The 27,079-nt window shown below is 36.5% G+C and overlaps 3 protein-coding genes and 2 long non-coding RNA genes across 7 annotated transcripts in view; 2 read left to right on the top strand and 3 right to left on the bottom strand.

Annotated features, from left to right (window-relative positions):
* Positions 1-27,079, bottom strand: part of LOC125872634 (TMV resistance protein N-like) — a 360,886-nt gene that overhangs the window by 10,048 nt on the left and 323,759 nt on the right. The window lies entirely within an intron of this gene.
* Positions 1-27,079, top strand: part of LOC125872687 (uncharacterized) — a 150,830-nt gene that overhangs the window by 581 nt on the left and 123,170 nt on the right. The gene's annotated exons all lie outside the window — the stretch shown is intronic.
* Positions 6,623-12,639, bottom strand: LOC125872675 (TMV resistance protein N-like). The gene is made up of 2 exons (XM_049553436.1): positions 12,117-12,639; positions 6,623-6,915 (listed from the first exon to the last, which is right to left on the bottom strand). Coding segments are annotated over exons 1-2 (483 nt in total). The 5' UTR covers positions 12,599-12,639; the 3' UTR covers positions 6,623-6,914.
* The window catches only part of LOC125872635 (TMV resistance protein N-like), a 363,550-nt gene continuing 350,865 nt past the window's right edge, over positions 14,395-27,079 (bottom strand). The window contains exons 10-12 of the mRNA XM_049553395.1: positions 25,028-25,335; positions 16,306-16,686; positions 14,395-14,671 (exon numbers count right to left, since the gene is read on the bottom strand). Of these exons, the coding sequence (XP_049409352.1) occupies positions 14,664-14,671; positions 16,306-16,686; positions 25,028-25,335 (697 nt within the window). The 3' untranslated portion in view covers positions 14,395-14,663. The remainder of the gene's footprint in view (positions 14,672-16,305; positions 16,687-25,027; positions 25,336-27,079) is intronic.
* The window catches only part of LOC125872686 (uncharacterized), an 88,783-nt gene continuing 86,487 nt past the window's right edge, over positions 24,784-27,079 (top strand). Inside the window, exon 1 of the long non-coding RNA XR_007447151.1 lies at positions 24,784-25,015. This is a non-coding gene — a long non-coding RNA (uncharacterized LOC125872686). The remainder of the gene's footprint in view (positions 25,016-27,079) is intronic.

The raw sequence follows: 27,079 nt of genomic DNA, 5'->3' as shown, positions 1-27,079 counted from the left end.
CGCCTCAAACACAAACTAGTTGGAATTGGCTATATGAATCCTCAAATCTATTCTATTCAATTTGAATCTGTTTCATTTTAAAACTCAAATCATTTGTGTTCTTAAGACAAATCAGGGAGTTCTCTAATACTGGAGAGTAAAACAACAACAACAATATACCCACTGTAATCACACAAGTGGGGTCTAGGAAGGGTGGAGTGTACGCAAACCTTACATGTACCTTTGTGGGGTAGAGAGTGTGTTTCAGATAGACTTTACCCCTACTAGAGAGTCCTTACATTTTTCTAGTGATACACAAATCCCAATGAATGTTATTCAAAGCCATCGCTTTGTCACTTAACATGATGAAGTGATTCAACGCAAGGGGTTATTGCAGGGGCGTATTTACCCTATTAATTATGGTGCATGTGAACCCATGGTTTCTCTGTCAAACTAAGTATTTTATGTAAATATTTCCTTGAATTGATCTAACATTATTTGTTGGCCCCTCTGCTCCAAAAAGGTTGAATAGTGCACTTGCTTGAATGCTAGAGTACCTAGAAGAACAAGAATCAATCCTCACTTAATGCTTCCTTTCTCTTATATTTAGCAATGCATCCATGTTCTAGAAATCCTAGATCCACCTATTGCTTCATGGGTGAGACTAGGGGTGTCAAATGGGCGGGTTAGGTTGAAATTGGAGATATTAAAATGGATTGAAATAGAAATCGGGTTGGGTCTTGACCCGCCCAAGTTTACTTTGGGCTCAAATGGGTTGGGTTCAAATGGGTTAAAAAACGGGTTGGGTCTTGACCCGCTCAATTTGACCCGATTAATCTCAATAATTTTAACATAGTGATAATTAACTTTTATAATCACAATTCGAATTTCAGCGCAAGATTTTTTTTTAAAAAGTAACAAATGGATAGATAAATCCTAAAAGATGTTAAATAGATAATAATTCATACCTTTAATATAGGAACATATCTTAGTAAAGAGTTTTAAAACGGGTTGAAATTGGAGATTGAATTGGGCTCAATTGAGGATTCTCTTAAAATGGGTTAGGCTTGAATGGGTTGAGATTGAACCCAATTCAAATTATCTTGTGCCCAACCCTTTAAATTTTGGGCGGGTTACCTATGTTTGGGTTCATTTTTGACATCCCTAGGTGAGACCATGTGTTTCAAACAAGTGTGTGCCTCAAATAATGAAGTGCAAAATGATCCAAAAGAAAATCAGCAGTTCATTGAAGCTCAACTATGAGGGGTTGGATTAATATTGACATTACAATTATTTTGATCTAGTAAATATATTTTCATTCATAAACATGGCCAAAAACAGGTCGTATACAAAAGGTAAACCAAAAGGTACAAAATCCTCAAAGAGATATGATTCTCTGTGAACTCCACCCAATCCTCCATACAACAAGAAACTTTATGGATGCACCAAAAGAAAATAAGGGATTAGAGACTACGCAAAAAAAAAAAAACTCAACTCTACCCCTTCAAAACCTCTCCTATTTCTCTCTGTCCAAACAACCCACTTTGACGCGAGTGGAGCCACATTCCATGCCCTGTGTCTTCTCTTCCTTCTCCTGCTCTCCAAGCTAAACGTCACAATCTTTCACAATTTTTCGCATTATCCATGTAGTGCCAACCACCTAGACATATCCCATGATACCTTCATGGTTAGCCTACAATGTAGAAGAAGATGATTCACATCCTCGCCCGCCTCTTTACACATGTAACACCAATTGATGCAGGCAACCTTTCCACTTTCTAAGATTTTCCATCATCAAGATCACCCCTCTAGTGGCTAGCCAAGTGAAAAAACACACCTTTCTCAGCACCTTGGTATCCATATTGCATGGCATGGAAAAGCATTATTTTCCTTAACCAAAAGTTTCTCATAAAAGAACTTAACAGAGAACAGTCCATTATTCCCTGAACCCCACCACAAAGAATCGGGTTATCAACCAGAGTGACTTGCTTATGGCATTATAGTACAGTGGATGCTGATATGAAGAAAATGGAGAAAAGGGAGGAGAAATTCTTGGCAGAAATTGTATTTGCACAACTTTTCCTAATGGGTCAAAAATTAAACACTAGCCTTTCAAAAGGCCACCCGCATAAATTACTGATCAAACTATTAGGAGAAATAGGACATACTGGTTCATTAAAATTAAAATGTAACTTCAAAGTACATCATAACCTTAATGAACGGTAAGAAATATAAATTTGACCCTTTTATTTTAGTATTCAACGATTAAACAGAATCAAGAGAATAAAAATACAATAATTAATCATAATTAGAACTAAACTCTACCAACTGTATATTGATATGCTATTCCAAATTCCAATTTAAGATTCTTTTAGATAAGCAACGCCCATGTAGTAATCATGAAAAAATAAGATGTTATTAAACTTTTCTTGTTATGACTATATGAGCACATGCATACATGCAGAGTACTATGAAACTGCATATTCAAAGTTAAAGAGTATATATGCAAGATGTTGGTAGTTGAATTAATTAAGAAAGTATCCCATGACTTACAGTTTACAAATGAACTAGCACTATTGTACAAGTCGACATCTACTTTTTCTGAAGGGAAAACAGCACACAAGAGAAAATGGAAATCTCCAGCATTCTCAACCATTTGAGGACATACACACCTGATTAGCAGAAAAAACAGTTTTCATGTCATTGTCATGCCATAGTCTACTGCGATTCCATGGCTTGAGCTGCTCAGCATCACGTGCCACTTGCCAACCCATTTGTGCTATCCAGTCATGCATCTCAATAGTTCCTTCTGAGACATATAAAAGTGATCCTTCAGTAAGGAGGTATATGAAACCAAACTTATTCAGTGTTGTTATCACACCATTTTTCTTTTTTCCTCTAAAGAAGCATGCAATCTGAAGAAACAGATCCTTGTATTTGCCACACAGTGCATCTAGGCTTAAGCTGAGTAGCTTAACAATTTTCCCATCCCTGAAACTGTTGAGTCTATGTAATGCACTGTGTTCTTTCTTCCCTTGTTTGTAAAGAAAAGAACCCAAGACCTCCAACACTATGGGTAAGCCTTTCGCATAATCTACTATGCAGCACGAGAGCTCTTGAAACTCTTTAACAGGAGTTCCTTGTTGAAAGGCGTGCCAACTTACAAGTTCTAAAGCCTCATGATTTGTCAGTTCTGGGACACGATAAAACTCATCATGCTTGCTAAGTAAATCACTGTTTCTAGTGGTTGTAATGATTCTACTCCCATCCCCAAACCATTCATGCTCTCCAGCCAAATATTCCAATTGGTGGCTGTTATACACATCATCAAGAACAATTAAAACCTTCTTGAAACGAAGAATTTGGCTTATATCAACTTCTTTATTTGAACTGGCTACATTCAAAGGATGTTGCTTCAAGATTTTTACAAGAAGCTTCCGCTGTATAAGTGCTGGGCCTTCCGGTCCAAACTTTTCTAAAAATCTCCTGACATTAAGAAAGCAAGACCCTTCAAATTGACAAGAGATCTCATCAAAAATTTCTCTCACAACTGTTGTCTTCCCCACACCACCCCTTCCCCATACCCCGATAAAATAAACACCACTAAATTCAACTTTCAACAACGATTTTACTTCCTCTACGCGGGATTTGATTCCCACAGGATATTTTGCAATTCTTGGAACCTGACATATCTTGTTAGCAATTTCCTCAATGCATTCTCCATTGTTCCTGTGTTAAATAGAATATATCAAAACAATAAAATATTCGAAACATAACAAACGATAAGGAAGCGAAAAGCAATAGTCAAGTTCCAGCAAAAGCAACATAAACTATTTTAACTTTTGCAAAAACAACACCTCAAGCTGACAGCAGATCTTGTCAAATATTCTTTTTGGAATAGTTTGTTAAGAATTCATAACCAACTTAATTAATATCTAAGACATGCTAAAGAAGAATCTAGAATATTCAAGAGTAGTAGAGAATTGGAAGAACTCTAGAATGAGAATTGAGAATTATAGAGTGTATCTAGAAAAAATACAGTTAGGAATATTCTTGAAGATCGTAGTAAATTTTCCATGATCATTCCATCACCTCTTATAAATAGAGGTGGTCCATTTGAGTTGTATGTGTGCTCAAGAAAGTAAGAAAGCAAGAGAGAAAGAAAGTAAGCAAGTAAGAAAATAAAAGTGAGTGCTCAAGCCTCAAGAAAAGAAAAGAGTGTTGCTGAAGCAAGCAACAAGTGAGTGATCAAAATTATAAGACCGACGCAGGTCTTTACTTTGATATAATAAAATACAAGTTGTGAGCAACCGATTGTGCCTGTCATCAAAAATACTCAACATAGTTCTCTTCTCTATGGCACCCATTCCTCACAGAATCGCCTAGCAAAATACTTCAATCCCATTAAAAGAACCTTATTTGACCCGCATAAGATGAATTTCAGAGTAATTGTTGTTGAACAACTTTCACATATAGCAAACATAAAAATCATATTTGTATGTTATAGCTATAGTTTGCATAATTGGGCTCCATAGCAAATTTTATGTTTGCTATGGAGCTTTTGATTTGTATAATTCGCTAGATACATCCAGTTTTATACAAATTGTTCAGTTTTGTATAAATTCATTTATACATTGTAATTTGTATAATAAGATCTGTATTTGTATAATTATAAGTGTATAGGACGAAAATATATGTATTTGTATTTGTATATACACTTTTCTCTCGCTTTATACAAACACAAACGCATTTTATACATTTGTATACCGAATGACTAATTATATATCGAAAATGGCTAATTGTATACCAAACCAGATAGCAAAAAAAGGGAATATTTGCTGCGAATTACAAATAAAATAAACTATGGTTATAACATTTAATTTGAACTAATAGTTTGCTATTTCATTCAGTTTTCCTGTTGTTGTTTAGCTAAAGCTTCAAATATTGAAAGCCAAGCTCACCCAAAATAATTCTTTCAAAGTTGGAGCTAGAACTCATTTGTCAGCTTATTTGTAGATGATGAGAAGTTTGTTTCTCATTTTTGCTCTAGACTTTACTAATTTGGGCTAGAAAGTTAAATGATTTAAGTTAACCATAGACGAAATACTAGCTCAATGATATGAGACCAATCAATTCAATATTTTCTGGAAATATCAACTACTCACATTACGAAATTCAACCACCTAGAAGGTCAAATACCCAAGCTCCACAAACAGTTCCCTCATTTAACATACAACAACCATTAAAATCTAATTTCTCTAATGAGGAAAAGAAAGAAGGGACAAATGGAGAAGCAACTTATCCTAGGATATTAACTGGCAATGATGTAAGCGACATTATGATCACAACTTACCCTTTAAATATGGGACAGAGAAAATATTAGTTATACATGGTGCTTAATAAATTAGGGAGGAGATTGAAGATTTACTGGAGATCTTGATAAAAAAATTATAGTACTTACGCATGTTACAACTTCCATAAATTCAGAACTCTGGACATGATTACAACAGACAATTAAATCAACCTTTATTATCTCTTACTCATACCAGTTCACCTAGTCATGGCCTAATCATAGCTACAATGATTCAGAACTCTCCCACAAGCTGGATGATACATGTCAAAAGCTCCATACTTAGTGCAAATTTATTCAATCAGGGGACCTCTAAAGGCTTACAAGAACATCTGCTAATTAGTTATTTGAGCTTACAAAACTAGTGATAATGCATCCGATTCAATCTTCTACCTTGTAAAGATAAGGCATCTAACAGGGGTTTTGCTTGGGCTATGCCTAACAGGATCACACGTCTTTTGTACAGCTGGAGAGAAGTAGGGGTGGGAGCTGCAGATAGAGATAGATGGAGGATTGTCCCAACCTGTATTTGGTGGACTGTTTGAAAAGAAAGAAATGCTAGATGCTTTGAGAGCAAGAGCTGTGATCTTCAAATGATCAAATTAAATTGTATCAGGCTTTTTTTCTTCTGGTGCAAACAAATGTATTTAGAGGACACTGAATCCATTATAGATATCCTAGGTTCCTGTTAGGATTCAGATTCAGTTTTCTTTTGACAAGCTGTAAACATGGTTTTTAGTGCAGCTCATGTACTGGTTCAGTAAATATACAAAAATGTAACCTTCTAGAAAAAAAGAAGATATGGTACCTAAGTCTAACTAAACCCCAAAAGTTAGCACATGAGAGAAGGATTGTCTGAGTCCATATACGCAAACCACCCTTCCATTTCCCAACCAATGTGGGATTCTAATTCACTCTAATACTCCCTTCATACATGTTATTTGAATTATGGGAATTGAAGAACTTGTATTTCACTATGTTAAGAAGTACATGTATATATACAATCACTAGAGGTACTATCAAAGGTAAGTAATTATCCTACACATCTTTCTATGATTTAGCTAGCTATATAAGGTAAGAAAATATCTTTACAATATCCTACAATATTCTATAACACTCCCCCTCAAGCTGGAGCATAGATATTGATCATGCCCAGCTTGTTAATAGATAACTAACTCGAGCTCCATTTTGTGCCTTTGTGAACAAATTAGCTAGTTGCTCTCTGGTCTTCACATAGCAAGCGGAAATCAAGTTTTCCTGAATCTTTTCACGAATGAAATGACAGTCAACCTCAATATGTTTAGTTCTTTCATGATACACCGGATTTGAGGCAATATGAAGAGCAACCTGATTATCACACCAAAGTTTTGCTGGTGTATGATGTTTCAATCCAATTTCAGTTAAAAGATTATGTATCTAAATAATCTCACATGTGGACTGAGACATAGCTCTGTAGTCAGATTCAACATTGGATCGAGAGATAACATTTTGCTTCTTGCTCCTCCATGATATTAAGTTTCCTCCAACGAAGACACAATAGCCTATAGTAGATCTTCTATCAATTTTGGATCCAGCCCAATCAGCATCTGCGAAACACTCAACACGAGTATGTCCATGATTATTATACATTAAGCCGAGTCCAGGAGCTCCTTTCAAGTAACATACAATTTGTTCCAAAGCTGTCCAATGTTTGACCGTAGGTGCAGACATGAATTGGCTAACAATACTTATAGCAAATGCAATATTCGGACGAGTCACAATGAGGTAGTTTAACTTCCTAACTATCCTCCTGTATTTCTCTGGATCATCAAAAGGATCACCATCATCTTTCATAAGATGCACATTCAGAATCATTGGGGTATTACAGGGTTTAGCTACCAACTTTCCTGTTTCTGCAAGTAGGTCGAGAGTATACTTTCTCTGAGATAGAAGAATTCCATTCTTGCTTCGATTTACTTCTACTCCTAGAAAGTATTTTAACTGACCTAAGTCCTTCGTAAGAAATCTCGTATGCAGGAAAGACTTGAAAGATGAGATCCGCGCATAATTACTTCCTGTGATGACAATGTCATCGACATATACAACAAGGAGGACAATGCCAGTTGCTGATTGTTGATAAAAGACTGAGTGATCACATTTGCTCATTTTCAAACCAAACTTTTGAACCACCTCACTAAAGTTTCCAAACCAAGCCTGAGGGCTCTATTTCAAGCCATACAAAACTTATTCCGATGACAAACTTTCCCATACTCCCCCTGAGCAACAAAATTGGGTGGTTGCTCCATATACACTTCCTCTTGAAGATCACCATGAAGTAATGCATTCTTGATATCCAATTGATGTAAAGACCAATTCTCGGAAGCAGCTAGAATAATTAACAAGCGGACAGAAGTGAGTTTGGCAACCGGAGAGAAGGTGTCTATATAATCCACCCCATAAATCTGAGCATCCCTTTTAGCCACAAGTCTTGCCTTAAGTCTTGCCACAGAACCATCAGAATTAACTTTAACGGTAAAGAGCCACTTACATTCTACTGCTTTCTTCCCTTCGGGTAAATCAACCAAATCCCACGTATGGTTTTCCTCTAAGGCATGTATTTCCTCAAGCATTGCATTAGACTATCCTGGATGACTTAGCCTCTTTCATTGTTTTAGGTACAAAGATGGAGTCTAAAGAAGCAATCAAAGATCTAGAAGTGGAGGACAAGCGGTCATGGGAAACAAAATTAGCAATTGCGTATGTGGATTTGCAAGTACGTGTACCTTACGAAGAGCAATAGGGAGGTCAATGTTTTCAGAAGGATCAAGCAAAGGAGGATCTGATGACGAAGGAACTGGTGCAGGACATATATTGCCGGTATCTCTTCTCCTTGAATAAACTTGAACAATTGATGGTCTTGCTAGCACAGATGGAGTAAGTGGTAAAGGCACAATATTCGATTGGTGTTCAATAGAAGAACTGGAAGATGAAGAAACAGAATGGGTAACCTAATAGACTAACCATTTATTTCTTCCTCTTGACTCGTACAAATGGGAGGTTCATAGAAAAACGGTGTGGTCTATGAAAATACCACATCCCTCGATACCATATATTTGCCAAGTTCAGTAGAATAGCATTGATACCCCTTCTGAAGGTGAGAATATCCAAAAAAAAAACACTTCAATGCCTTGGGATCCAACTTGGTATGAGATGGTCGAACATCTCGAACATAACATGTGCTTCCAAATACCTTAGGTTCCACCGAAAATAATGCCTTGTTTGGAAAAAGAACACTATAAGGCATATCACCATTAAGCACAGTAGATGGCATGTGATTAATCTGAAAACAAGTCGTTGAGACTTCATCAGCCCAAAACTATCTAGGCACCTTCATTTGGAATAAGAGGGCTCGAGCTGTCTCAAGTAAATGTCTATTCTTCCTCTAAGCGACTCCATTTTGAGAGGGTGTATCAAAGTGTCATCTGCATATTGCATATATGTTACCTCTAAATTGTTGCCTACTCTGTCTCCCACTTGGAATCCGCTGACCCAACTTCTGCTTCTTGTTATTTGTATGAGATTGATAGTCCCTCCATGGCTAGGATAAAGAGCCAACGAGATAGTGGATCCCCTTGCCTTGAACTCCTATAGGAAGAAAAAAAAACACATGGACTTTTATTTATCAATACTGAAAACTTTACTGTGTTGATACATTGTTTGATCCACCAGAGCCACTTTGAACCAAACCTCATCCTTTGTAGCATATTCATTAAGAAGTCCCAATTTGGATGATCATATGCTTGTTGGATATCCAGTTTGCGTAGAATCCCTACCTGTTTGTCTTTTCATCTCGAGTCTAAACATTCATTTTCCTCTAGTACTGCATCCATGATATGTCTGTTCTTAATAAAAGCCATTTGTTGCCTGTCAATCAACTTATGCATCACTCTTTTCAGCCTTTCTACTAGGACCTTAGCAATGATTTCATATACTTCCCCCACTAGACTTATAGGTCTAAAATCATTTAACTCCATTGCTCCTACCCTTTTTAGGGATTAAAGCCACAAAAGTAGTATTTATGCTTCTCTCAAAAGTCCCCTCCTCATGGAATACTTTGATTGCTGCCACTACCACATTACTGATGATGTTCTTCATTGATCATGGGACATTCTCTCATATCAAGCTTAGGCCTCCAAAGTTTCCAAGTACAAATTCTCATAGTACTCAATTATCACCTTCTTCACCTCTTTTGGTTCAGTTACCAATACTTTATTGACTTTTAACTTGTCGATTGTGTTAACTCTCCTGTGTGCATTTGTTGTTTTATGGAAGAAACCAGTGTTTTTATCTCCTTCTTTGAGCCAAGTTACCCTAGATCCTTGCCTCAAGGCTGTTTCCTCATGGTTTTCTATTCCTTCAAGCTCTGATATAAGTGTCAATTTAGAAGTTATCTCCCCTTCCTCCAGAATTCTTTGTTCTTGTATCATTTCATGTTCAGCTAGCTGATATCATATTTATGGTTGTATTTATAGTAATACCTTTTCTTCGATGCCCAAAATTGCTTCTGTCTGCCTCCTTATCTCCATGGATCTCCATGGTGGCCATGTTTCATCAGCCACTTAATCAATTGTAGATCAACGATGTATTCCTTTGTCGCAAACTTGTTGAAGAGGTCTACATGGAGAAATCACCAAAGGCATAATTTGGTCGTTTTGGCATTATTGTCCAATAGTTTGGCATGCTTCGATGTGAAAATGATTACCCAATTTTTCATAAACATTCTCACAACAGTAAACACAAGCTATTGGTTGTTTATGTTATGATATTGTTATAACATGTGATAATCAAAAGGTGTTATTCATCTCGAGCAGCATTTTATCAGTCACCTTCAGACTAAAGACCCAGGCAAACTAAAGTACTTCCTAGGCATTGGGATGGCGCAATCTAGCAGAGGAATTTTCAGTTCACAGGGTATGTACACTTTGGACATGTTGGAAGAAACTGACATGTTGAATTGCAAACCTGTTGGTACTCCTACAAACTTGAACGTCAATATTCTTCCTATATGTAAGGAGCATTTGAAGGACTAGGTCATTATTGGAGGCCGGATGACAAGCAGAATTATCTTACGATCACACAACAAAACATCTCATTTGTCATTAGTGTGGTTACATTTAGTGGAATTGCAACCATAGAATCATGAGATTTAAGAAGAGTAATTGGGGAAATTTGATCGAACTTCCTTAAAGAGTAATTTGATGAAGTTGGGACATTGGTCAGCCCAAAAGACATAACCAAGAACTCAGAATGCTCATAACGGGTCCTGTGAAAACTGTATCAGTGACATCGTCATAATCCAGCTTATGAATTGTGTGGGAAATTTCAAAGCCTTGAAAACCTGTTGTAGTAAGGGCCATTCAATGGAGGCATAAGCTTGTTTTCATGTCAATCTTCACCATCCACTAATTTCTTGAAATACAATCACTGAAATGCAGTGATTCAATGTATGCCAGGCAAGGATTATGACAAAGTAATAATTGAGAAATGAGAACATTTAACCTAAACTGGTTAATTGAAACACAATCAACACAGTGAGAACCCGAAAAAAGTAACGGTCAGTAAGAGTAAAGTTTTGAGCATCCACAGCAAAAGCGGGATACTCAAGTGGCTACGGAGATTTGTAAGTTAGACAATACCCTTTGGAAACTAGTGATAATGAAAAAAATGGAAATAGATGGGCATTGGACCACAAAAACAGCTACGTGTTCTCATGGGGTAAAAATCTGGAAGGACATCAGGTAGTTAAGGGAGATTATTGCTGAAACTATAGGATTAGTAGTAAAAGGGAGGAAGATTCATTTCTGGCTTGATATAAGGATGGGTCATAATTCGTAGAAGACCAACTTCCTGAGCTATAAAGTTTTGTAGTCATACTGCAGCAGTTATTACAGATTATACATCCATACAAGCATGGAATACTCAATCTAGGAGACTATATGACTGGGAGGTGGAGAGTATGTGCCAACTATTGCAAAGAATAAATATCAGTGAGGTGACTCCCAAGGAAGACCAGATTGCATAATATGAACCAGGCAAAGCAATGGACGGGTTTCAGTCAGCTCAGAAGAACTAGTACATAATAACTTTATGAAGAATCAATAGCCGAGAGAAATTATTCTGTCACAGTTTGCAACTTACAGCAGGCCTAGTGATCAAAAGAGGTGGTAGTTAAATGACATGCAAATTTGTACAGGCACCAGATGACCTAATTCCTAGATCTAAGTTGGAAACTTAAGAACACACATAAAAGCATAACTTAAGTCAAAATTGTAGCAGCTTTACAGCTCTCTACGTTGAAATCTGCCCCAACCCATCACCTGTTAGGGAGATCATCTACAAGGTATTTTTGCCCAAAGGCTGTAGTATATCCTTCATTTTACGGATCAAAAAGAGAGCTTTAATAGCATAGCCGGCTGAGGTGGTAACTTGCCCTTCTAAAGTAGAAGGGAGATTTTGAAATATTCTCAATATATAGTCACAGTTCACCTAACTGATCCTTTTATTGTCGGTATTTACCTACTAACTGTCATCTCTCCCGTAATTGGAACCATGGTTCTAGTTGTCCTCCTTTTCTGCGCTCAGGGGCTGTGGAAGATCCTTTATGTTTGTTCTTTTCCAGAAAATATACAGAACTAATCATTTTTTGTTTTCAATTATCTCAGAACTTTGTTAATTTCAAACAATATGCAGATGAACATGTCTCGCAAAAATTGAATCAAACTCAACTGTTCTGTTGAGCTATACTCACCAATGGGATAATTCAGCTCCAGAAAAATAATCTTTTAATCCTGCCATGTCAGCCGCTTTACGGAGAGCGTCCTTCCACCTCTGCACCTTCTCCAAATCAAAACCCTTGATATCTTCCTCAAAAGTCCCTAATGGACTTAAGCCATCTGATGGCTTAACTTTATAGAAGACAAAGAAAAATTCCTGTCCCTTGTTGTCAACGCACTCCATGATCTTAGTGAGTTCTTCCAAGCACCGTGGGGAGGAAGTATAGTCCTTGGAAAAGATGGTAACGGCAATCCTTGATTCCTCGATGGCTTCTAAGATTTCTGTTGAAATTTGTTCTCCCCATTCAGAGTTGACATCAGGTTTGAATACGTTGATTCCTATGTCGTTCAGACGTTTGTGAAGATCAGCAACAAAGCTTTTGTCCAAGTCCTGCTGTCTAAAATTAAAGAATACATCAAATTTCCATTTTTGGGCAGATTGAATTTGGGAAGCCATGGGGAATTTTAGAGTTCTGCTAATCAGCAAATATATGAGAAAGATATGCGGGAAGTTTCTGGAAATCTATAGGAACTTGAACCATCGGACAACAATTATTTATCCATTGACTGAAAGTAAACACATAGGTTCTGAATAGCTTACGGGTCAACTTTTCCCCCTAACTATGACTAATGGAATTAAAATTAGTTGGTGTCCAACTAACTTAAAAAATATAGGAAAAGATAGCAACTACCACCTACTAACCATCATTGTTTAATGTATCATAGTAATAGTAATTATGTACAGATTCTTATATTTAGACAATATAGTAATTCTAGCAAAAAATATTTTTCGGAATTAAGACATAGTTATGATTATTGTTGTAATGGCGTCGTGTTTTATGTGAAAATAAAACTAAAATTTAGCAATTATGATGAAAATAAACTAATCCTACTGGTACTCAAATATATATATAAAAAATTGATATTGAACTCAAATATGTAATTAAAGAACGACAGCATTAAAAAGAATATGCAAAGCAAAGGCAAGAATATTCAAATAAAAACTTTTAAATTCAAATCCATATTAAAAAGAGTTATACTATTCAATATTCAAACTTCCATTCAAGGATACAATATTCAGTTTAAAAATACTCTAGTTCTAACAAAAAACTACAGAATATAAATAAAAACTTTAATATTCAAATCAAAACCACAATATTCAAATTAAAGCTACATTATTCAAATAAAATATTACAATATTACGATCAAAATTATAGTATTCAAAATAAAATTAGGATCTCCTTGAATACTAAAACTCCGAGAAAGCTCAGGTAAGAAATAAATCAGAATAACTTTCTTTTCTTGAAATTAGAGCTTTATTTACATCTAAGAGAAATAGGAAGGATCTTAAAGACTCAACCAACGGCTAAAAAGCAAAAGATATTTGATTTATTCCCTTCATCTCTCATATTATTGGTTCTTTTAGTTTCAATAACTCATTTATAGCAGGAAATGCCCAGAACTAGTACAGAGAATCGAGAAAAGTTGAGGTATCCACACATTGGTAAAAGGAATTTTCTATAATCCGAGAGCTTTGGTGTTTTCTCTTCTTGTTCATTTACTATGAATCTGTGAACTTCACATAGGAAAAAAAGGAAAGTTATGATGCACTAACAAGTAAGAGCATCTTTGTGGCTATAAGAAGAGCAAACATATACAAGGACTCATATGAAGATACGATTAAAAAATAGTATAAAATTTTCTAATTTAAAGTTTATCAGGATCATTTGTTTGTTCTTAAATATTGGATCAGTTTGATTTAATTGAACTCTCGACCCTTGATCCTCTACTAATATCTGAATATTATAAATAATTTAAAGATATGTTCTTAATAAAATAATATTAAGAATATTCCAACATGAATTAGAATACCTCTAATGACTGATTTTCATGAAATAATCAGCCAATAGTTCCTTCTATTTTGGTTTACACAAAAGTATTGAATATTCAATCTTATCACGTACACTTAACTTGTTTTCAAGAATTTCAAAATTGATTTAGTAGTCACCTATGATCTTGTTCACCTTCAATGCTATGAAGCCACATGTAAGGTCTTGCTTGCGTCAAAAAGTTGATTACAACTATTTTTCTTCCAAACTCGCCACCTTTTTCAATATGTTGAAGATAATTCTCTGGTAGAATTGGGAGAACATAATTGATCACAAGTGAAACCTGTTGTGCATCAATACCACGAGCCAATAGATCAGTTATGATAAGGATGGGGGAAGAAGCATAGTGGAACGTGTTGTACATACATAAATCACTCTCGCACCTGGTGTTCACAAAAGTAACGCTCTGAGTAATCACTAGCATCTCGTATAGATCGTTGACTGTTTCAAGCTTCCATTACTCCTTATCAAGATTAACCTAGAACTGTTTAATACGCTTGAGCATTCAGCGCGTTTAACCAAGTTTTTTACGGGCTTATTCATGAACCTTTTCTTGTGATGTCAAGGACTTCTGGAGGCATGGTCGCTAAAAAGACTCCGCCTTGAACTTTTGTAAGCAGAAACTGAAAAATATCATAAGTCTGTCAAAACAGACACATGAACAAGGAATCAAATTATTAATTTCTCAAAGACTATGTAAAATCAAAACAGGAAAAAAAAATATGAGCTCTGTAATTTAGTCGTTATAATCAGCACATAAAGAAACAAATAGAATGTAATGAGTTTTTTATATAATGGCCCTAGGAACTAAATAAATAAGAACGGTGCCAAGTGTGATGCCAATAGCATAAATGTAAACTAAACTCAATTACTAATTTTCCATGCTGATTAAAATGACAGGTAACCGGAGTACAAGAACATCTTAGCATCAACTAAAGTTGCATCTCCTGTATTGGTTGCTTCAGAATGACTAATTCCACAGATAAAAATCAAAGATTAGCAAACCTAGAAAACCCCAGACCTGAATTTGTTCAAATACATCTACTTAGGTGTAAAATGCAATTAATATAATTGCAGAAATTGAAATAGCTTATCCTTGGAAACTCATAAAATCATTTCATCAAACTCGTGACCAAACATCAGAGGTGTAAGCTTTTTATCCCTCAAAATAAAAAGAGAACTGCAGAAATATAGATCTGACAAAACTTGCATACCTTTGCCGATTCTAAAGATGATTCTCGCTAAGTCTATTTGGGTTTGTAAAGCCATAGCCGATGGTAAAAGTCATCAGCAGACCCTAGAGAAGGAGACGATGAAAGGAGAATACAGGGGTAATTTTCTCTGCCACGGATGATAATTTACAGACTTGGATTTGCATATTGTACTGGAACCTGTTATGAATAGCTTTAGTACTCTCTCTGTTGGATTGAAGAGGTTCTGATCCCAATCCACCACCATAAACCACTGATATAGGATCTCTTGGCAATACCCTTCAACTTTTCCTCCCTCCCATTCAAATACTCCTTAATGCTACTGCCTCTCCCATTACTTGTTACCAATTGGAATTAAATCTAGCCTCCTCCTTTCCACACGTTGCCCAAACTCCAATTGCTTTGAAATCTTATGTCTTTCCTTCTTAATAATGTTAGTAGTTTCCCTCTCAAATTCAACCCATTCTTCAGGTACTAGGGTCCTCAATCACGCCTCTCTCTTTGTACTTCCTCGGAGAGAGTGACTGTAACTCAACTCCAAAAGCTAGCTCATGAGGGGAGTATTGCCCAAGTCCATATAAGGAGACCACTAGTCCATTCCCCAACCAATGTGGGACTTCTACCCACTCTAACACCACCCTTCACGCCCAGGCCCAACTGGCGCGTGGACCGGGAGCCCAAACGGGGATGGACCTGGCTCTGATACCATATAAAGATATGGCACCTGGGCCTAACTCAACCCCAAAAGCTAGCTCATGAGGGGAGGATTGCCCAAGTCCATATAAGGTGACCACCAGTCCATTCCCCAACCAATGTGGGACTTTTACCTACTCTAACAGTGGCAAAACAAGATTACTAATGAAGGAAGAAATAGAGAGGAAAGAAGTTAGAAGGGAATACAGAGCTTCCCTTCCGAAGCTTTGCTTTTTCTAAGAGAGCACATCACTGCTTTCATGTATCATAATGTAAATATCATTACCGCAATAATAAAAACATGAAATACTTTTAAAATAATGGAAATCAAATTTAACGCCGGGCCGTACACTTTTACGTCTGGAACTTACCCTGCATAACTCTCTGTCTTTCATATTTGCCCTGCTCCCAGAAACCCTTTGAAAACAGTGGTCTGCTGGGCTTTGAAATTATTCCTTCATCCTCATAAATCAAATGAACTCCCCACTGTCTCACAATGCGCCCATGGATAGATGCCTCAAATAGGCTATACTGGTTAATATTTCCAACATCTGTGCCAGACACCTGCAGTGAAGCATGCAATGGTATGTACACAAAGCAAACACACCAGCCATACGCTCTAGATGCTGTGCCCACTTTACATTCTTTCTCTAGCACTTTAAGGTCTTCTAAATCATCTTTGCATACCAAATTGGTTTTGATGAAAGCATAGTCATACTTCTCAGATAGTTCTGAATCAGGACAGCAGACACCTGCTCCCATGAGAGTCACACAGCATATAGCAAAGCCCTTGAACTTGTCGTTATACCAATTAATAGGCAGTTCGAACAAGATCTTCTCCTCAACACTCTGATGCTTAAACCACATGGGAATTACACATTCAGGAAAGACGATGGAAAAAGTCCCCCTGTAATTGGAGTTAAGAGAGGGCTGGACCACCTTATCCATGTTTTGTGAAAGAAACAAACTGAGAATCTCATCCAAAACTGAGCTACCATTGCTCTCCTCTGTATAAGATTGTTGGTCAAAACTATAATTGGTGAATGACACCAAATTCAACCGATGGTACATTTGTAGCCTTGCAATACTTTGCTTGGCCAAAAAATCTTCTGAATATAATTCCTCTATACTCGGAGGAAGTTTGGGAAGTTTCTTAAGTTCCTGACACTGGGTTATGTTGAGATATCGAAGCTGAGAAAGTCGACTAATGACATCAGGTAATGAAATAAACTTGTTTCTGCTCAGATTCAGTTCCAGTAAAGAAGGAAAATTCATAAAGGCACCAGTTTGGTTATCAGATAAATTGCACCCACTGAGATCTAACCTTTTCAATTCCCTCAAATCATGAGACTCCCAGAAAGGGGGTTAACATTAAACTGCCACCAGTTTGACGCTTTACCTTCCGGCCTCTTCTTAACGATAGGTCAAGGACTTTAAGTTTGCTTAAGTTTCCAAGAGAATCGGGTAGTTGCCAAATGTCAGTGTTACCATCATAGAGCTCCTCCAACTGGTTTAGATCACCTAGATTTTCAGGAAAGTGTGCAAGTCTTGAGCAGCCTTTCATAGTCAAAATTTTCAGTTTTCTCATCTCAGAGACATTGGCTGGGAGTCTTACAAGGTTTTTACATGAACGCAAATCGAGCAAGCTGATGCCACTGAGCAGTCCAACTGATGATGGAAGTTCCCATATTGCAGTATGTGCCAAAAGGAGCTCTGATAGCAATTCCATATTTCCCTGAATTTCTGGAAATTTCTCTAACTTCTCACAACCTGAGAGATTGAAGCTTTTAAGAGATTCCATTTGAATACTGCTTGGTAAAGATTTGAGACTTTTGCAGTATTCCATATTCAAAAAGACAACCTTTCTGAGATGGCCAATGGATGGATAAACTTCTACCAAGCTTACGCAGCTTTTCAGTATAATGCTCTGCAGGTTTGGAATATCCGAAAAATTGGGCGTTCGGATTAAATTACTAGAGAAACTTAAATTGAGAACTGTCAACTTATCAAATGCCTGCTCATAAAGAGAGAATGAATAAAAACTTCAGCTTTAGCAATGATTTTCTTTTTTTCACATATGATTGTTTCCAAAGGAGTAAATAATACCTTTGGCTCCTTGAAAACTTCAACAAGAGAACTAAAAGTCATGTGGAGCCCAACAAGGTTTCCTGGTTCATAATATGCTGGTAAAGATTCAAAACTGTAATATGACCAAACAAGCCATTTCAAGTTACTGGGGAGACACTCAATAGGGTCACAAATAAGGTCATGATGCCAGACCTCCTCCCCTTTGACAATGAGTAACCTAAGACAAGGCATGTTTCTGAAAACTTTGCTCCACTTGCATATATGTTGGTCTGAGCCAATTGGTACCATTATGCCTTTAATAGATTCTGTCCTCTGGGAAAGAAAAAACAACTCTATTAAACAGAAATTCATTCTCCAGTCAATTTAAGGTTCTGAGACATGTGTTTACATTAGAAGTTCTTTTCCTTGAGACACTAAATTCAACTATCTTGAAAACTAGAAGCCAAAACTGATAAATTGATACCTGGAAGTTTCAAAAGAGTAATAATATAATTTCTTAAAAATAGTGTATCATCTAAGAGTTTTTCCTATGTTTTCTTAAATTAAACCAAAAGAAATTAAAAAAAAATCCAAACTTGTCAAACAATAATTATCCGTTACTTTCCAAAAGAAAGTTCTTTATAATTCTAGAAATTCATATATATCATGTTTCACGTTATAATTTGCCATGAAATTCTTCTGTAGGAGAAAGAAAGCTTCCATCAAGATCAAAGAGATCGACAACCCTGGAACTTGGCACAAACTATCATTTGGCACCCCATTGTTGTGTGGTACGTATGACATCTCATGCTGTATAAATTGTGTCTATTAAACACATATTTAATAGGTATAAGGTATAAATAGGAGTGCATACTTTGATAAATACCGAATAATTGTACCGACACCAAAAATTTTGGTAAGCATTTTAAAAACTTTTGGTAACACACCAAAATACTTAATTACATATATAACATATATATATATTGATACTAATAATTTAAGTAACTATTATTACTATTATGCCACATAGGACTCATGTTTCTACTTGCTCAACTTTATATAAGTTTAAGTGTCTACTTGTACACACCCAAAGTTAGAGGACATAAATGTGAAATGAGGCCAAGTTAAATTCCAGTAAATGAATATTGGATAAGCTACTCTAGTTAAAATCTTCAGAAGGCACATACAGTAATTTAAGAAACATAATATGCGACTAACCTTTTCCAAATGTAAGCTACATGAGACATCCTTGTGTGCAAAGAAATATGGAAGTGAACATTCAAAGCCACAAGAATATACTTGCTAAGATATTGCAACTAATTAATTAACAAACTATCCCATGACTTGCAGTTTAGATTGAGAAAAATTGTACTAGTGCTAAAGTTTGTCCAAACAAAAAAAAAAAGATATATAATCCCAGTAAAGGCCACATAATGGAAGAGAGAGAACAGAAATCTCCAGCATAGAGGAATTCTTACTTGATCTGCAGAGAAAACAGTTTTTATATCTTGTTCATGCCATATTCTACTGTGCTTCCATGGCTTGTCCTGGTCCACATTATGTGCCACTTGCTGACCCATTTGTTCTATCAAATCATGCATTTCAACCATTCCTTCTGAAATATATAAAAGTGATTTTTGGATGAGGACATCAATTCCAATCTCTGATCGGAAGCCAAAACTGTCCAGTAGTGTTATCACATCATCTTTCTTTCTTCCTCTAAAGAAGCATGCAATATCAAGAAATACATTCTTCTCTTCATGGTTCAATCCATCTAGACTTAAACTGAGCTGCTTAACAATTTTTTCATGTCCAGTATCTTTCAGTTTATCTATTGCACTTCTCCACTCAGTTACACCTCGTTTGTAGAGAAAAGAACCAAAGACCGTAAGAGCTAAGGTAAGCCTTTAGCATAATCTACCAGAGACTTGGAGAGTTCTAAAAACTCTTTATCAGGAGTCCGTTTCTGAAAAGCATGCCAACTAAAAACTTCAACAGCTTCATCTTTAGCCAATTCAGGGACAGAATATAACTGGTCATGACTACGTAGTAAATCTAGGTTTCTAGTAGTTGTAATGCTTCTACTGCCATCACCAAACCAGTCATGATTTCCAACTAAATATTCCAATTGGTGTTCATCATCAAAAACAATTAAAACTTTCCAGTGGCAAAGCCTTCTTTTTATCATGTCAGCTCCTTCATAAAAACTTGCTATATTCATTCTTTTTCGTTCAAGAGTCTTTTGAATCTATTTCTAGGTGTTTTTCTTAGTTAGTTGTTTAGGAATGATTGTATACTGATTACTGCCTTGCTTTGATACGAAGTATGTGTAATTTATCTTTAGTATGTAGTAATACATTTTTAATACATATGTAGGATCGTAAATTCTGGAAACATCTGGATGTTGTGTATATTGCGAGTAGGTGGTCATCTTACACTAATCATAGTGTCATCGACCAAATCAAAATTTCTTTATCTGAAAAACAAGTTGACTTGTTCAGATACCTGTTTTGATCACTTTCTTGACCTTCCAAAAGTGAACACACAACTTCAAGTTATTCATTGCCTTATGAATAGGGAGTTAAAACACACTCCATATGATGTGTTTGCTATTGAATTACATGACAAAAAGTTGTTTTTTGGCCTTAGAGAATTTGGATTAGTTACCGACTTAAATTGTGTTAGTGATGGCGCTCTTGTCAATGTTCCCGATTCTAAGTGTAGTTTGTTGAGCAATTATTTTCCGGAACAAATCACTGTTCAAAAGAGTCATCTATGTTGTTTCTAACTAAAACTTTCATAGATGATGACTACACTGTTTCATTGTTGTTCTCTTCTTCATTAATGAATTTTTATTTTCATATGAGAACAATGAACACCAAAATTAGCAATAGAGATTTTTACCTTGTGGAAAGTGGACAATTCAATTCATATATGTGGGGTTTAGATGTCTACAAGGAGTTGTGTGATTCTGTGAGACACACGCTTGAGTCAACCCATAAATACTATAGATTGGTGGTTTGCCTCTTGCTCTTCAAACTTGGATATTTGAGTGTAGTTCAAAAGTCGATGAAGATATAACTATTCGGGTTTCTGATTCAATTTCAAGAATTTTGAATTGAAAAAGAATTGGTGAAAGTCCATGAAAATAAAATATATTGAGAAATGTGCAAAAAAGAAGGTATCTGTACAAATTTAATGCATTTTATGACATTGTTTAGTCTAACTCAAGTTAATATATCTATTTTTATTTTCTTTATTTGATTTTTTAGTTTGAGAACATAGTGACTGGTGAAGATGAAGTTTCTAAATTTAGACTTCCTCAAGCTCGTGATTACAATGCTGAAATTCTAAAATGGGAGCCTAAATGATCAAGTCATTGTCACGCCCCGAGCCCACACCCTGGGCGGGACCGACACTCGAAGACCATTGCTGGCCCCAAGCGAACCCTTGACCTGACTTTCTTAACTCAACAGCATAACTCAATGCAAGGAAAGGTTAAAAACAACCCAACTGATATAATCTGGCCGAAACGGCGACTCAAGTCTCAAAATAGAATATTTACATATATATACACAAAAGAGAGACTCAAACTAACTGACTGACTGACTGTCTATGACGCCTCTAAAGTACTGAGATGGATGTTGGGACAGACCCCACAACATCCTAATAAAACAAAACTAAGAATACAAAACAACTGAGTCCTCCGGAAAGCAAGGAGGCTCACCACTGACTCTGAACTGCTCAGCTGGATCAATGACGTGCATGATGCTGATCCGGGGTACCTGTAACTGCATCGTCATAAGATGCAGGCCAACTGACATCAGTACATTGAATGTACGAGTATGCGAGCTGGAAAACTAAGTAACATAGGCTAGAAGGAAATCTGGAAGAAACTGAATAGCTTACCTGGCTCAACTCAACCTGACTGTCTTCTTTCAATATAAGGCAATTTAAAACAAGTGCGATATAAAGAAAGACTGCTTTAAACATGCTATAAACTCTGAGTGTATACAAAGATACAATAAGCCTGAGATGTATATAGAAATACAATGATATGATGTATATAAAAATACAATAATTTCTGTGTATGAAAATACAATAACTGCTGTGGGAGTTTCTCTAACCGACAACCATCACTTAAGAGCTATAGTGATGATACAGCGATCGACCTCACGCTACCAGAGCATCTTACACCCGGCCAAAGGTATAAGACTTGAACTGCCTAATGGATCCACTAGTCTATCTGGAAAAGGATTCATCTAAAAAGTATTATCCTTTCCTACCCATGGTGGCTAACATGGTTCTATGGGGGCTGTGGGTTCTTTGAACGCTCCCCCAATTCGGTGCTCGATACTACTCCCAAAAATGTACTGGCTCTTATGTTTTTTTAAAACATATTTCTTCCTGCTGATATGAGATAATTACTCAAAACTAGCCCAAAGGCTCTTTGGAAAATCTCAGTTTCCAACCTTGCTTAAATGTAAAAACATTTTTTTAAAACTTCTTTGGGAATACATAGTTCCCTAATAACTTTGAGAAATGAACTCAACTTTATGTTCTTGACTTAACTTGAAACTCTATACTCTTTACTCGACTTGAAACTTGAGCCTTAGAATGAAGTTAAAACGTTCAATAAAGACTCTTGAACAACTCTAAAGACTTGCTTGGACTTACTTCTTAACTTGCTTGACTTGACTCTAACTTCACTTGACTTTGATCCAAACTCACCTTGAATTGAGCTATGGATTCAAGGTATATGATCACATGTTTATAGATGAATTCGGGAGGTTTAAATGTGCATTAAAGTGTTGGAAACAACTAGGAAACATAGGTACAATACCTAGGAACATGCATGAGAAAGTGTGGAAGGAAAGGGAGAACATGACGTCCTTGGCGCTCTGCAAGGCGCGGAGTGCCAGCCCTCGAAGCTCAGAAGGCACCTGCTGGTGCTCTAAGAGGCGCGCCGCCCCAAGGGCTGGACTTCAGAGTCCCCTTTGGGGCGCGCTGGCAGGCGTGACGCGCCAGACCCTTCCCCAGAAAACCTGACTTTTCTCCCTCTTTTCTCCAACTCTAAACCTCTCTAACCTCAATGGGTTCAACCCCAAACACTAAGGATCATAAAACCCCTCAATATACAAGAGATTCAACTCAAACACACAACCAAATCATGTCCCACAACCAACAACAACTTCAACAACACAATCAACAACATCAACAACATATCCAATCTTTCTCAATAATAATGAGTTTGGTGTGCGGGGGAAAGGATTCAACCCACACTAAGAACTCACATACCTAGTGGGGATCACCCCCGACGATATCCACGACGGAACTTGCTTGATCTTCTGTTTCTCCTCTTCTTTTCTTCTTCTTCTCTTCCTCTTCTCTTCTTCACTCTCAAACCCTAGCTTTCACTCTTTTAAAATGGGATAAAAATGATCCAAGAATTAGCCTAACACACAATATAACCCCAAAAGAAATGGCTAGGGAAAAGACCAAAATGCCCTTAAAATTTCCGGACGGATTCCCTGCCAACTGCCCAACTTTCAAAGGGCATAACTCGCTCATACGAACTCGGAATCGAGCAAACTCGGCGGCGTTGAAAAGATCATTCCAAGGGCTTTCCAAACATAACTGGAACTACTCCTAACTCATCCTGAGCTAGGAGTTACGACTGCTCAAAGTTGGCCAAAACTCACTGATTTCCCACACTTAACCAAATTCCAGATTTTTTAAATTTTTCAAAAAAAATGACTATTTCCAATTTCAAGCTTTTTCATAGTTATTTCAAATTGCCGGATGTTACAGTCATAGTCTAGACATGTTGACTAATGAGGTTATAGAATTGAGAAAAGTACTTGTAAAGGTATATACAAACTTGACTTTAGGCTCTTTTTTTTTTTTTTCAAAAGTGTTATATTTTAATATTTTTGTTATTTTTTGATTATCTACTAGGCTAATGAAAACCACAAAGCACTTGAAGAGAAGATAGATTCAGGATTTAAATCTAACTTCGGGGTGGCCCAGTGGTTTGGGCTTGAGACTTCCATGTTGGAGGTCTCAAGTTCGAAACCCCTTACCAGCAAAAGCAAGGGGTTTGCCTTCTGGGTCGAGCTCGTCGCACCGGGCTTGCCTAGTGCGGGTTACCTCTCCTATGTGGTTTGCGAGCTATTGCATAGGAGTGGAGTTTTACCTTGTGCGCACCCAAAGGATAGCGGCTGCGGGTTTCCCTTGTCATTAAAAAAAAAAAGAGTAGAAAGAAAAGCGAAAGAGGGAACGAGCGATGTTCCCAATTAGTTCCTGATTAGATACAATACTTTTTGCTAAGTTGAAAATTCTTTAATTACATATAAAAGGAACAAAATTGTTTAAGAATTATCCAAGTATTGCTAAAAGTTGACAAAAATGGTAATAAAATAAAAGTATATTTAAAAGTGTTAATTATTAAATAAAAGAGATTCACTTATGTAACTTTTCCAAAAAGTAAGAACTTTATGCTGGGACATTGGGCTTGACTTGATGCCAACCATTTTTTTATCTAATTTTAAGTTTAAGTTATCTGATTGATTTTTATATTTTCTAATCGAGCTTATAGTTTTAAACTAGTTAATCTAACAATGTCAAATTATTGAACTCTAGTAACAAAGAAGAGGTATTTCGAGTTACCTTAAACTATTTCTTGGTAATCCTCTTATTATCCCAGCACAATTACCCTCTCTTCTGGCTTAGGTGTACTTGAAGATTCATCCTGATAGATCAACTTAACTCCCCACTGTCTCACAATGCATCCATGGATAGATGCCTCAAATAGGCTATACTGGTTAATGTCTCCAACCTGCAGTGAAGAATACAATGGTATGTAGGCGAAGCAAACATGCCAGCCATATGTTCTAGACGCTGTGCCCACTTTACATTCTTTCTCTATCACTTTAAGGTCTTTCAAATTATCATTGCATATCAATTTGGCATTGATGAAAGCATAGTCATACTTCCCAGATAGCCTTGAATCAGGTCTGCAGACACCTTCTCCCATGAGAGTCACACAGCATATAGCAAAGCCCTTGAACTTATCATTATACCAATTAATGGGCAGTTTGAACGACATCTTTTCCTCAACACTCTGATGCATAAACCATGTGGGAATTGCATATTCAGGAAAGACAATGGAACAAGTTACCCTATGATCAGAGTTAAGAGTGGGGAGGATCACATCATCAATATTGTTTGATAGAAACAAACTGAGAATCTCATCTGAAATTGAGCTACCATTGCTCTCCTCTGTATAAGATTGTTGATCAAAACTATAATTGGTGAATGATACCAAATTCAACCTTGGGTACATCCGTAGCTTTTCAATACTTTCTTTTGCCAAAAAATCCTCTACATATAATTCCTGTATATTCTGAGGAAGTTGGGGAAGTTCCTTAAGTTCCTGACAGTGTGCTATATTGAGATATCGAAGGTGAGAAAGTCGCCTGAAGCCATCAGGGAAATAAATAAACTTATTTCTGCTCAGGTTCAGTTCCAATAAAGAAGTTAAGTTCATTAGAGCAGCAGCTTTGCTATCACATAAATTACATCCACTGAGATCTAAGCGTTTCAATTTCCTCAAAGCATGAAACTCCCCGGGTAATATCAAACTGCGAGCAGATTGATGCTTTACCTTCCACCCTTTTCTTAATGATAGGATCTTGAGTTTGCTTAACTTTCCAATAGAATCTGGCAGTTGCCAAATGGCAGTGTTGCCAGCATAGAGCTCCTTCAACTCGTTTAGATCACCTAGATTTTCAGGTAAAATTGCAAGTCTTGAGCAGCCTTCAAGAATCAAAATTTTCAGTTTTCTCATCTCAGAGACACTGGCTGGGAGTCTTACAAGGTATTCACATGATCGCAAATCAAGCATTCTGATACCACTGAGCTGTCCTATTGATGAGGGCAATTCCCAAATTGCAGTACGTGCCAGAAGGAGCTCTGATAGCGATTCCATATTCCCCCTAATTTCTGGAAATTTTTCTAATTTCTGACAACCTGAGAGGTTGAAACTTTCAAGAGATTCCATTTGAATACTACTTGGTAAAGACTCAAGACTTTTGCAGTTTTCCAGATTCAAGAAGATGAGCTTTTTGAGATTTCCAATGGATGGATGAATTTCAACCAAACTTACACAACTTTTCAGTATTATCTTCTGGAGGTTTGGAGTCTCACAAAAATTGGGTGTTCGGAGTAAACTTCTTGAAAAACTTAAATTGAGGATTGTCAACTTGCCAAATGCCTGTTCATAAAAAGAGAACAAATAAAAACATCAGCTTTAACTGTCATTTATTTTCTTTAAATTAAATATGATTCTTTTTTGAAGGAGATGAACAATACCTTTGGTTCCTTGAAGATTTCAACAAGAGAACTAGAAGTCATAATGAGCCCAACAAGGTTTCCTGGTTCAAAATCTGCTGGTAAAGATACAAAACTGTAGTATGACCAATCAAGCCATTTCAAGTTACTGGGGAGGTACTCAATAGGGTCACAAATAGGGTCATGATGTCGGGCCTCCTCCCCTTTGACAATGAGTAACCTTAGACAAGGCATGCTTCTGAAAGCTTTGCTCCACTTGCATATATGACGGTCTGAGCCAATTGGTGCCATTATGCCTTTAATTGACTCTGTCCTCTGGAAAAGAAATTAAAGTAACTTTGTTAAACAGAACATACTTCCAAGCATAGAACTTATTTTCCTAAATAAACAAATCTTAATCTATATCATTTTTTGTTGGAATTAGTTACTGAGGTTAGGATAATACTGGTAGTATAAGATTTATATCTGTCTTTGCATTATAAGTTCAATCAAATTAATTGAGATCTTCAAATATTCTTATTTCCACTTATGACCCGATAAGAAATCCATTCTCCAATCATTATAAGCTTCGATTTGACATATGTTTACATTAGGAGGTGTTTCCCTATCAACCAAAAAAGCTAAAATTTGAACTTATCAAAGAATATCCTGTAAGAGGGAGAAAACTTTGTGACAAACTATTTAACAAGACAAATATTACTATAAACTAGTACCAAATTGTCATCA

The sequence above is a fragment of the Solanum stenotomum genome, chromosome 8 (assembly GCF_019186545.1).
Source record: "Solanum stenotomum isolate F172 chromosome 8, ASM1918654v1, whole genome shotgun sequence".
Taxonomy (NCBI): Eukaryota; Viridiplantae; Streptophyta; class Magnoliopsida; order Solanales; family Solanaceae; genus Solanum; species Solanum stenotomum.
Note: the sequence above shows the minus strand (reverse complement) of the source record. Positions and strands in the feature narration are given on the sequence as shown.

Coding starts and splice junctions, on each gene's coding strand:
- LOC125872675 (XM_049553436.1), bottom strand. CDS start 12,598: ATGGCTTCCCAAATTCAATCTGCCCAAAAATGGAAATTTGATGTATTC.